This window comes from Lissotriton helveticus, chromosome 1_1 (assembly GCF_964261635.1).
Source record: "Lissotriton helveticus chromosome 1_1, aLisHel1.1, whole genome shotgun sequence".
NCBI lineage: Eukaryota > Metazoa > Chordata > Amphibia > Caudata > Salamandridae > Lissotriton > Lissotriton helveticus.
In genome coordinates, this window is record NC_136057.1 from 569376165 (window position 1) to 569389504 (window position 13340).

Here is a 13340-nt window from a genome sequence, read left to right on the forward strand (position 1 = left end):
ATGTCTGGCTCACAGAGGTGGAGCTGTCAATAGGGACCCACCCCATTGTACATGCTTCAGTCAGTCCCTCCCAGTGTAGGGACGATCCTCATTGTGGCACTCGATTTGTCATTCTAATCAACACTCATCACAGTTAGACACCCGTGAAGTTGCGTAGATTTTATCGGCATGTGCGTGTCAGTACGGACAAGGCAACTGCCACAACATGCAGGGAAATGCTTAAGACACTTACACGCAGCATGGGAACATGTTGAGGTGTAACAAATGGGGAGGCACAAATGTACACACAATCATTACGGATGGCACATATCTCAGCCCACCTTGCCTTGCTGGAAGAGTCATGTGATGTTTGGCGTCTGCTCATTGCCACGTGTGAGGGGACACGACTCTCAGCCAATGGGATCTGCATAGTTTTGTACCACCAGACTGCGCCGACTGCCTGCTCTGCTGACAGTGATCAGGTGAAAGGGTCCAACAAGGTCACATGTTGTGCAACATTGCCATGTGTGTACTCTCCCCCCAGCAGCATGCCCGAATTGGGAACATTGCCAAACGATACTCTGCTGCTGCGACCATGGAACTGCATCACCTTGCACAGGTGTGGGTACACACGCGTAGTTCCACCCACATGCATTCGGAGTCCAGACGAAAGCAGACGTCAACTGTTGTGGTGGGATATGTGAGCATTTCCAAAGATGCAACAAGTTGTTGGGACCTGTGCTGTGGGTGATAATCCAATGTGGCTGCAGGAATGTAGTTACTCGTCCATGAAGGCGTGATCTACAGTAAAAAAACATAAAGGGCTATACCTACCAAAAAAACCCAATATCATTACCAAATACCCAGTCAGTTGGCAGTGAAGAAGGATCAATTGTTTATTAAGCAAATACTCTATAGAGGAACCTCTCCGACCCTCACCCATCAGGTGAGCGGAGAAGACTGCTGGCTTACAGTCAAAACCAAACATATATACTTTCAGTTCAACACATGAAGTCACCGTAAGTGGAAAAACACCACTTGGCCCTTGGGCCCTAAGGAAGGACCATATATGGCACACATGATTGGGTCAAAGCTTTACTATTTATTACTGGGAAGGTCAGGAGGGGTGACTCCCTTTCGTCCTGGTGAATGGGAGTGTAGGCAAGGTGCCTCCAGGAATGCGCTTATCGCACCCAAAGCCAGATGCGACCTTGAGTCCCAGGAAAGAGGGAAAACAGTTACTTCCAGCTGCTCTCAGTAACTCAAATAAACTGGGACTTGACAACTACTGGAGAGTAATACGTGATCACAGCTTGTGTTCTGTCACAGAGGAAAGAAGATGGCATCTGTATGGTTCTCGGCCTACTCTATTAGTATTGAACAAACGAAAAATAAACCTTTTCCTACCAGCTAAAGCACATATGGGTTATGTTGTGTGTATATTAAGCAAAGAGGATATATAGATACATCATGGTAATACAATATTTATATGTTCGATACTCCTCATGTATGAAAAATCTAATTTTTATCCCTCATGCGAGCGCAGCTTCTTGGGCAATTTGGTCCAATAGTACGTCGTTGTCGAGTTCAAGGAACACCAGGGAGAGACAATCCATTAACTGGTTTGGGCAGATGTGCTCCGTCAATGCTGTTTCACTAATCTGCAACACAGCCCAATGGGGGAGCGTCTCGATGTGGTCACTGGACACGAGGAGTTGTGCAATCTCCCATGCACAACTGCCAGCACATACACCAAAGATCAGTGCATCGCATGCAAGGGTATCACAGTAACACTCCTGTTCATGGGCCAACAGGGGGCACACTGTCAGGTCATAATCCAATTCAGCTACCGTTACATTGGATAGGCAGACCTCCATTGGCCACTCGAATGTGCATGATCGACAGTGAAACCAGGGCTGGACGCAGGTGATGTAGGCAAGACGGAAACTCAGACGGAAACTGATTTGCAACGCTGCCATTGGCACAGATCTCAACAGAGGCAGCATTTGGGCATGGTACAGTTCCACGTGACAGGGGTTGTGCATGTGCCCCGGATGGGCTGCCGTTGCGTTTGTTGGTCTTGTAGCACCGGCAATCCTCAAACCCGCGGCAGTTGGGTGGACGATATGCCACAGCTCTGGGCAATGAGTCGTATGTGTGTGCAACATTTGGACGTATGGGTTGTTTTTAACCAATGTGTCAAGGGCATCCCTTGGAGGTGTAGCTCCAGCAGGGACAAGTGTATGTGGGATGTGGACATGTTGGTCTTTCATTAGCGCAGTTCATGGTGTGGGAGTCTTCGGAGGCTGGAATGGTATCTCACGCAGGGTGTGCCAGCTACATTCAGGACCAAGGTCCGGGGTTCGGTTGTCCTTCCAACATGTGTATTGAGACAAAGGGGCTTTCATACCTAATTTTAGTCTGACTACTGCTTGCATTTCTTGAATATGATGTGGCCTCGCGCTGACTTTGATGTCATGTCTGTGATTTGGGGTGCACCAATTACAATACACCCGCAGCAGTTGGCATGTTTGAATGAGCCAAGGGCCCGATTGGCCTTGAGCTCCTTGTTCAGTCTCTCTCTTTCTTGCTCTTTCTGTCTCTCTCTCTCTCTCTCTCTCTCTTTCTCTCTCTCTCTGTCCTTTGATGAGTGCCTGACACACCTTCTTATCTTGAATATTGTCTTGCAGGCTGTGACTCACAGATTGTCCAGGGATGCCCCGCCATGACTCTTCAAAATAGTTGTTTGGAAACAAATTTGAATGTGATATTTTGTTTGGACTTTCAATGGTGAATTAATGATTCAGGTTTTCTGTACTCATATGTATGTTGATTGTTGTAATTGTGCGACATCAGGCGTGTGCTTTTGTTCATGATTTTGCACCGTTGAAGTGCAGTATTTTGTCTGGGGGAGGTGGGGGTGCCGGGGTAGGGGGGGGTTTGAGGTGTGGTTCTGGGGATGGTGGCGGTAGCGGTGGGTGTTGTGGCCTTCTTGGGTGTTCCGCCTGCATGATCAGTGGCTCCAAGGCATCTGTTGCCCTTTAGGTGTGGCTCTGGGCTGGGCTCCTGTTTGTGGTGCAGGCTGTAGTTCGACTTTACACCAGGTCAGAGCAGGTGTTACTTTCCTGCCTCTAACGCGCCTTATCGCCTCTTTTGTGCTCTTATCACCGATCTGGCAGGTCGTTGAGAGTGTTGCGGAGTGGTGTTGTCGCTGCTTTTGGCACGGGAACGTCTACTCTGCATCTCATTACCGATAGTTGCCGGGGTCCTCTGTGGCAATGTTTTTTGCAGCTGCTATCGCTGGTAAACTGGTGATATGGGCTGTTAGCACCAGCTTGTGAATGGGGCAATACATTTATTGCAACTTTGGCTGCGATAAAGTGCCGTAAACTCGGTGATAGTTACTTGAGAATATGCCCCGCAGTTTACTTGCAGCTGAAACACCACCTTCACCACCTTATCGCCGATCTGGCAGGTCGTTGAGAATGTTGCGGAGTGGTGTTGTCGCGGCATTTGGCACGGGAACGCCTACTCTGCATCTCATTAGCAATAGTTGCCGGGGTCATCTGTGGCGATGTTTTTTGCGGCTGCTATCGCGGGTAAACTGGTGATATGGAATGTTAGCACCAGCTTGTGAATGAGGCGATTATTTTATCGCAACTTTCGCTGCGATAAAGTGCTGTTAACTCGGTGATAGTTGCTTGAGAATATGCCCGCAGTTTACTTGCAGCTGAAACACCACCTTCACATGAAGAGCAACCATCATATGTATACATTTTCCTAGAAAAAAAGGTAGATCTAGTGGGTATTTGTTATCACCATTATTCTTGGCCATTTACATAGTACACATAACCAGCGCACGGCCTACATATTGGATGTTTTTGTCACCCTAGTATTGGTACTATATTAATATTAAAGAGAACATGCAATCATCTGACCTTCAAATGTCAGGCAAATCTTTTCAGGGGCAATCAACCCGTAGATCTTTTCTGAGTAGCCATAGTGATGCAGATGTGGATAAGGTTATGCTCAGTAAGCTCAGGTGTGCGATATAATAGGTTTCTGTTCACATCTGTGATCTGCTGAGTTTGCTTATTGTGGGCCTGTCAGTTATCATTCTGTGGACTAAACTGAAAAGCAGACAAACCCCGACAGCCACCACACACCCCGTGGCCCCTTCTCCAAGATTCCATTGTCGATTCATCACAAAACACATTGTAACTGCAGACTTCAGTCTAGGCTATCTTAAGTACCATGTGGGAGTAACGACGTTTTACTGCACAGTGTCAGTGCGTGGCCTAATATATAACTGACACTTCCTACAGCTCAGCCAGCCTTACATACCTAAGCCTGACATATGACTGACTCTTCCACAGCTCTGCCGGCCTATGCTGCATGGCTAAAGCCCCTTAGAAGGTCCAAAAGGCGAGACCGATAGCATTGCAAATGCTTGTCTCAGTATGTTATAAAAACATCTCACAGGCCCATTTTTTCAACAACACAGTAAAGCTACGCTGGTCCATCACTATCTACCTGAATACCTTGGGGCAGATTTACAAGCCCCTTGCGCTACTTTTGCGTCACTTTTCCCATGTTAAAATTGACGGAAACGTGGCGCAAGAGGCTTGTAAATCTGCCCCCTTGTCTGCAGTTATTCCCGCGACACCAGAGGGCTCGACTCCAAAGATGGTGTTATAATGAGGGCGAAGTCTGTTGTAAAAAGTCAACAGAGCACCGTTTAACTTCGGCTACTCATAAAATTGTCAGTTGGTGAAACAGTCAGATAAATAAAACCTCCTAGACACATGATGTACGTCAGCTGTTTACATTAAGTGCGTCAGCAGGGAGTACAGAGCAATGAGTCCAACCTATGATTTGTGTCGTCACCTATAGGAGGCCCTGTGCAGGCCATACACTGTCAAAAAATGGAAAATGCAAACCTCGTATCACGGCATAATTTTTCTACAAGTGGATTTGATATGGAAGTTTCTGATTGTGTGTTGGGGTAGCAGGTGTGATCATGTTTTAAATGAATAGCAATGGCAGCTCTGAAAGGCGCCTTCTGCCTCAGGGAGCTGGGCTGCCTCTTCAGACTGTATACAAAGAAATGTGACTCTACACTTGCATGATCTCTGAACAACAGGATGCGAGGCTGCCGGCTTACAATTCACATTTTGTGTCGCATTCATGACTCGTTCATCTTGAACTTAATTTCAACCTCCGCACTGGTTTCTTTCACTTGGCTCGGGATTCACTCGGCCTCTTCCACTCTGAACCCCCCCCCCCAAGGCATATTTATACTATGATGGAACCGTCCACTTTTCAGACCGGCTTCATCCATTACTTTATCCTTTCACCATTCCATAAGCCCAAAGACAGCGCCGGTTACAGCACACCGGGTTTAGGATCAGAGCACATGTGGTAAGACAGACCCTCTGACACCAATACTGTATCTTCTTCCTTTTGTACCTGGGATGACCCTGGATTGATTTACATCCGAGCTACTTTTGAAATTTAGTTTTTTTAAACATCGGCATTCATGTTTCGGTTGCACAACATCATTTTTCTGGTCAGGTCACCAGGCTTCAGTCCTGGGCATTGTATTAAAAAGTCATTGTTTTGATCGTGCAATCAAGATTTCTTGTACTTTTAATGATGAAACATGTTTAGTAAGACAGAGACTGACTGGCATATGAACAACTACTGTCTGCCTGTGTCATTGATGACATTATCTACAATTAAAGCATGTATGACCTCAGTAACCTGTGCATGGCTAGCAGATCTATCCTTTCACACTGGCTCTAGTGCTCAACCCCACCCTAGTATTGGCTCAATGCTGTTGACATTGACAAAAGTTTTCATGACCTTGACCCTTTCAGCTGCCACATTTGGAAATGTAACTTTGTCCACTGCTGAAGTCACTTTTATTGCTCTTCAGCGTGTACATTACTCTTCTTTGTGACTACAACTCCCACTTTAGGGGTTGCAAACCTACTCCAATTGCTTCTCAGCTGTTGAGGCAGAATTTAGTAAGATTTGGGACTTTCTTTAATGGTTTGACATATTTCAAGACCACAAATTAGGAACGATAAATCTTGCATTTCACACAATTCTTTATTGAAATTAACTTTAAAAAAAAACATTTGGCCCTCCTTTTTTCCAAAGGTTTCTTCAGAGGAAACCCCCTTATCTTTCCATTTAGTCAATTGGGCGCTCTCACTTTGGTCGTTCACTACGTAAAACTCATCCACAACTTTTACTCCTTACTCACCACTTTGAAATGTCATCAGCCGCCACTGTTTGGAGGCTAAAACTCTTCACGTATGTTAGTGAATAATATTTTGTAGAACTTTGTAGTACTGTTGTAGTACTACACAACATACTACAAAATACGTTTTTCATAGGCCCCATGGTCTTATCTCATTGAAGTATCATTTGACCTTAACAGCTTACCAAGCTTCATCAATGCAGGACACAGATTTAATTAAAATCTGTAGAAAATATTTAAATCCACCTCAGATGTTTGCATTTGAAAAACATTTTTAATAAATTCACGAAATCTAAACAATTATAGCTCGCTTTACAATGAAATATGTTCAATTAAAGGATCTTACTAGTTTAAACCGAGGCGTTTGGAACAGTGGTGATGGCATATTTCAGAAAATGTTGTGCATTGCTTGTGGTCTATGAATCCCATTACTCGGGAATTCTACATTAAAGCTCTGCTGTCTATCACTTATCATTGTGGAAAGAGTTAATTTTCCCCAGTGCATGTAAATCTGGTCCTTTTTTGTGAATTTTGATTCTGAGTCTAGCTGTAATTTATATTGTCTGTATATATGACGTCATGTTTTCTCTTTTAGAGTTCTACAACGAAAAGAAGAATACGTTAAATAAAAATCTACACTTCCTCTGAAAATCAAGATGAAAGTCACAAACAAATCTACCTCAAAACGGAGAAGTTGGGGCATTTCAAAACTAAAGGTATAGACATTATATCAATAAAGTAGACACCTCTATGTAGAACATGGTGTTGTGTGGAATATAGCATGTTACAATGCATGCTATTATATCGCGTTCTTTTACAACGCGGTCGTTACAACGACCGCCTTGTTAGAACGCGATACCTTTACATCGCAAGTCACTAGATCGACTTTCTGTAGGGGGCGCGCTGGATTTAGGAATAGTAAAATGTTCTATTCCAACTCCAGCCTGCGCAACAGTAGGGAAGGTGTTGGGATAGTAAATGATACTCTTCCTTAGGTTAGAGTGCCCCCTACAGCAAGTCGATCTAATGACTTGTGATGTAAAGGTATTGCGTTCTTACAACACGAACATTGTAACGACCGTGTTGTAAAGGTAACACGATGGAATGGCAGCACTGTAAATGCTGGTTCCTGCTGTGTGACTTATTTTCCTCTTTCTCAGTCAACCCCATATTTATCAGCTCTCAGACCAAATTAACAGTGACGAATAAGTTGTTTTGCTCTGTTGGTTTTGCAATTTTGTGCTGATCGACCAGTGCAAGTTTTCATTTTCCTTCAGTTCAAATGTCACTTTTACTCTTTGTAAATATACATTTGCATGTGTAAATATACATTTGCACTGCTGAAAATTCACATCAGTGAAAATGCTTATCAACAGTACAGAAGTGGTCAGTTACCGCTGCAGTGCATACAATACCACCGGTGGCAACACCTACAAGTTCACTATGGGAGGTTAAGAGTGGTAATGTAGACGAAGGGGTAGAAGGAAGTGGGAGCGTGGACACAGCCTTAGGAGAATGGTAATGGGCACTGAATTGAGTCTTACAAGAAGGGTCGTGCAGTTATGGAAGTGACTACACTGTGGGTGGGAGACTGTTTAGGGTGGAAAGGAAAATAAATAAAGAGCCATGTGAGTTCCAGATTTGACCCCCTCAGACATTCTGCTAATCTGGTCCATGTTTCATTCCGCCTACGGAATTAGCAGAATTTGGCAACTCCACATTGCTCTTGTAATGCAGAATTCCAGCCAAATTTCGGTAATCGGCAAGTGGCAAACTTATTTCCAAAAATGTAATGCGAGCGAGATTTGGCGTTCTCTGGTGCCGTTTTCTTCTGCAGGCGGTCCAGGTCAGAGGGATGCTTGTTGACTAGATTTATTCCACTCCAGCAGGTTCTCTACTTGAGCGGCAGGAAAATCAACTCGAATGGCCCACTGCATGGTGCTGTTAATGCAGATTTTTCAGTGCTGTTCATGCTACTTATGCTAAAATACAGTGTGAGCTGCACGAAATGCATATTTCCGATTGTAGGCAGACCTCCGTGGGACTTCATGGATTTGTTTATGCAGAGTGAAACTCAGCAAGTTCTGCCCACCATTGTCACTGTGGGGCAGATTTACAAGCCCCCTACGCCACCAGTACGTCACTTTTCGTGACGTACTATTGGCACAGGGGTTCCTCCATATTTACAAGGTGAGGAAAAGCCACCCTGCATGACTTATCCTTTCCTTGTAAATACGTCCCCTTCACACGCAGCAGTTTGCATTGAAGGGGTGCTCCATGGGTGTTGCTGTGGGTGTTTCCATGTAACACCCATGGAACAAGTACACATCTCCAGATTTACGAGAAATGTTAAATCTGGAGATGCGTCTGAATGCTATGCCATCCTAGAGGTGGCGTAGGGAAGCGCAACCAGGGAAATGTTTTCATTTCTCCTCGCTTTAGGTCACACCTATGCAGTGCGCATGCTTTGAATAGGAAAAGACCTTTAGCAATTGCTTCAGCTTTGCTGCCAAAAACGTGCACGCATTGCATTGCTTTGAGTGCAACACGTGCAAGTTTGTCGATTCCCTTGCGGGAGCGAGCTTTCAAACCTTGTGTTAATTACAAACATATGGTTCCTGTTCGCTCCCGCAAGGGAAACAGGCCCAGGCCCCATCCTCTCTTCTCCCCCTGCTGCCTCCTCCTCGCCTCATTTTTTTCCCCCCTTCAGCGCCAGGTGCATGCTTATTAATTACTGGTGAGTCTACAGCCTACTTAAAGCTCTGCTGCTCACAATGAAGTTTTAAAAGAATCGCCGGAATTGCAGAGCCAGATTTTCTACTCTAGCTTGAAGGTCATGCTACATTTCTATAAATCGCTTGCAGTGAGGAAAAGCAGGTTTGCAGTGACATTTCAGAGGCCAGGGTGAGAAAAAACATACGGGAATGTACTTTTGCCTTGTCTCTTACACCTGGGGCGTCATAGATAGGAACGGAAGTGGGGGAGAGGTGAAGTGCTGGAACGTTCCCCATCACCTCTGAAATTCTCACTGCTAAGGGGCCAGGGTCTCCATTACATCCGGCTAGCAGAAGCTTTTCCTAACAGTGAAAGAGGGGTGTTGATGTAACGTTGTGTATAGAAAGAACACAGTAGAAGCCCAGCAAACTATATTTTAAACAGAAGTCTGTGGCTTCCTGTCATATGACGGCAACTGCTTTCAGTCCATCCAGTTGCACCAAGCATGTGATAACATAAAGGTAGGGCGGTCAGTTCGGGGGCCTGCCTGGCAGGGACTGTAAACAAGGCTTTATCTGCATGTCTTTTATATACTAGAGAGCAAATGTGTGCAGTTGCATCAGGGGCATAAAAAAACAGCTTTGGGTTACAGTCCATGATTGGACTAAGCACACTCTACAAATTGGGCTTATAACATACAAGAAACTATGGCTGGACGAAATGACAGTCAACACTGGGTATTTCTCAATCCCTTCCTCGGAAGTGGCCGCCTTCTATGTGGGCAGTGTGAACAACAAAGTGTTAAAGCCGCAGAGCATCACAGCGTGAGCTGCCCCAGTACCTCTCCCAGGCCAACTCCCCTAAGCAGCATGCGGAGAGACTTACTGGTAGGCAGTGGTACTGAGGTTTAGGGTCGGGGTCCGATGTAGTGGTCAGTGTCATCGTTCCCCGGGTCACCCACAGTGCCAGACCGTCCTTCCATTCCTACCTTGACGTCTTCTTTCAGGTGTAAACACTGAGCACTTAAAGGGCGAACAGGTCACGCCACCCGTAGCATGCTGCAGATCACAGGGTGCAGCGCCGACTCCTCAGTTTACAGCCTTCTCTCCACGCAACTACCCACATGTAAAATATTCTGCTCCCTTCTGCCCAGGTAACAATGGAATGGATACATGGAAAACCATTACAACATTACGTCTCATGGTAAGATATTTCACAACCATGAACACTGTGTCATGAACATGGTGTCAAACGGGGTTCGAATTGATAGATATAGTTCAGGAGAGTGATACACTGACCCACGTTTAGGGTGGCAGTCCCTCGCTCACCCTACCTACATTATGTTTGAAGGAACAACTGCTCACCCCCAAAGTACACATGGCTCAGACTGGTCTTCCTCACTTAGTACAACTATACAGGCAATGACCACCTATTGGCTGGGCCACTAGAATTATGCAGGAGGGGATGACCAAATTATGCGGTAGGGCTGACTAAATTATGAGGCAAGGAAACACATAATGAGGCTTAATGCAACATATTTTGTGATCTTATTAATTTTTTATTTCATTTTTACACGTTAGCAATGTCTGGGCAAAAGTTTAACTTCTTTAGTATCATTACCACATCCAACAAGCATCGGCATAGCCAATAGCTCTCGCCTTTGGGACCTTATAAGTTTTTAGCCATGCAACAGTTGATGTTATTGCACCAAGGATTTTGTGCTGCATAACTAAATACTTATAAGGTCCCAAAAGCGAGACCTATTTGTTATGCCAATGCTTGTTTCTTCTTTCAATGCGTGCTGCATTCCACAGCATGCATTGAAAGAGGGAAAAGCTGTTAGTGATTGTTTTTGTGCAGGGAGGTGCCCCTTCCTGCACAAAAACAATCTCCCCATGGTGCAGGCATCCTTGCACCATGGTGCAAGGGTGCCTTCGCCGGCGCTTGGCAGCTGTTTGTGTGCCAGCGCAGGGGAGAGCACAGGAATGTGACACATTCTTGTAAATATGTAGCATTCCTGTGCTCTGAAAGTGCCGCAGCGTGGCACAGCCAAAGTGCTTGCAGTGCCACGCTGCAGGACTTTCTTGTAGATCTGCCCCTATATATTCTGGTTTTTTTATACATTAGTTAAATCCGCTATCAGCATTCCATATCAAATACCACACACAGTTGAAAGATGTAGATCAGGGATCCCATGGTTCCTAGTCTAAAGCTTCCCTCTCTGGGCACCTACAATACTGTGCCAGGATTAAATAAAAAAATGGGAAGCAATAAATATCCTTTGACCCTGTCCTCAGGCAGGTCGCCCCTCCAGCTGCCACACGGTCCTCCTGTGTCGCCGCCTGTACTGCTGCCTTGCTCCCGCCGCTGATTGCTGCTTTGTGAGCCCCCCTGCCCCTGCTCTCGTCCCTCGTTCTCTTGCTGCCTTATTGAACTTTGTCTGCCGTTTTCTTGTACCCCCCTTGCCTTCTGTGCCCCCTTGTTGTCTTGCTGCATTGTGTTTTTTGGCATATTTTGTACTCCCTTCGTGCATTCTGTGCCCCCCTACCCCTGTATTTCCTCCGTGTCCTTTCCCCCTTGTCCCTCTGTTCCTCCTCTCCCGCCGCTGCATCCCTGCGTCCCCGCTGCTCCCATTCGCCGCACCGCTCCCGCCTCCCAGCTGCTCCTCCCTCCCACAGCCCATCATATGAAGACCGCGCAGCGACCGCGCAGCGGACGCGCGAAGCGGGCGCACCGATGGCGCTCCAAAGGTGCACCAAAGGCAAGCCCGTCTGCGCCCATCCGTGCCTGGACCGCGCCCAGCGCCAGGACCCCTGGACCCCGCGCCTCCCGCAACGCCAGACTGCATTATGACTCCTGGACCCTCCACGCATGCAACACCGGATGAGACCACTCCTGCTACCGGGCCACCCCAAAGCGCACCCAAGGGCCCTTCGCCTGCCAGAACTGCAGCTTCACCAGCATCCGGCCCGCCAAACCATCAACCAGAGAACCCAACCACCTCCGTTGCATCCTCCTCAACACCCGCTCCGCTCGCAAGCACGCCATCGAACTCTGGGACCTCCTAGACTCCACCGCTCCCGACGTCGTCTTACTGATGGAGACCTGGCTGAACGCCACCTCAACACCAGACATCGCCATAGCCATCCCACAGGGCTTCAAGATCACCCGCAGAGACCGCACCAACGGAGTTGGAGGGGGTATCGCCATCATCCACAAGGACACCCTCAGAGTCTCGACCAACACCGACGAAACCCTCACCACCGCCGAGCACATGCACTTCCAGATCCACACCGACCCCAACACCACCCTCCGAGGAACACTCGTCTACAGACCACCCGGACCACGACCACAGTTCTGCGACACCATCGCCGACCTCGTCAGCACCCACGCCCTTGCTTCCACGGACTACATCCTCCTCGGGAACATGAACTTCCACCTCGAGAACAACAACGACGTCAACTCCACCGCCCTGATCGACAACCTCGCCAACCTTAGGCTCAAACAGCTCGTGACAACACACACCCACGCCGCTGGACACATGCTGGACCCCATCTTCTCCACAAGCCCCCACGTCTCCTTCAACCACACCACCGAACCCCACTGGACCGACCACAGATGCGTCCACTTCACCTTCAGGAAACCCACCACACACCACCGCACCCAACAGCTACCACGTCGCTGCTGGGGCAAAGTCACCAAGGACCAACTGACTACCACCCTCGCCCTGAGACCACCCACCGAACCCACCGACCCAGACACCGCCGCGACCAACCTCAAACAATGGATCAACGACTGCGCCAACACCCTCGCCCCTCTCAAGACCTCCACAACCAACCACACCAACAAGAAAGCCGCCTGGTTCACCGAAGACCTCCGGATCTCCAAGCGCACCTGTCTGAAGCTGGAGAAGAAATGGCTCCACGACCGAACACCAGACAGCCACGCAGCCCACAAAAGCGCCACCCGCAGACACCACCAACTCATCAGGACCGCCAAGAGGACCACCCTCAAGGACCGATTAGACAACAACGCCCACACCACCAAAGAGCTCTTCAGCATCGTGAAAGAACTCTCCAACCCCAGCTCCAACACCAACGGCATCTACCATCACAAGACTTGTGCGACTCCTTGGCCACCTTCTTTCACCGCAAGATCACCGACATCCATGACAGCTTCAACTCCGACACCCCCGCACATACCACGGAGACCACCACCCCTGCGATCACCACCCGCACCAGCCCTCTGACAGCCTGGTCCTACGTCAGCGACGAAGACACCATCAAAACCATGAACTCCATCTACTCTGGATCCCCATCCGACCCCTGCCCTCACCACATCTTCAACAAAGCCAGCACAACCATTGCACCCCACCTCC

The 13340-nt window shown here is 47.6% G+C and overlaps 1 protein-coding gene across 3 annotated transcripts in view; it reads left to right on the top strand.

The window, feature by feature from the left end:
• Window positions 1-13340, top strand: part of LOC144813848 (solute carrier organic anion transporter family member 1A2-like) — a 1137838-nt gene that overhangs the window by 222074 nt on the left and 902424 nt on the right. For all 3 annotated transcript variants that reach the window (XM_078674057.1, XM_078674059.1, XM_078674058.1), the window contains exon 2: window positions 6843-6963. In XM_078674057.1, coding sequence (XP_078530183.1) covers window positions 6904-6963 — 60 coding nt within the window. In that variant the 5' untranslated portion in view covers window positions 6843-6903. The remainder of the gene's footprint in view (window positions 1-6842; window positions 6964-13340) is intronic.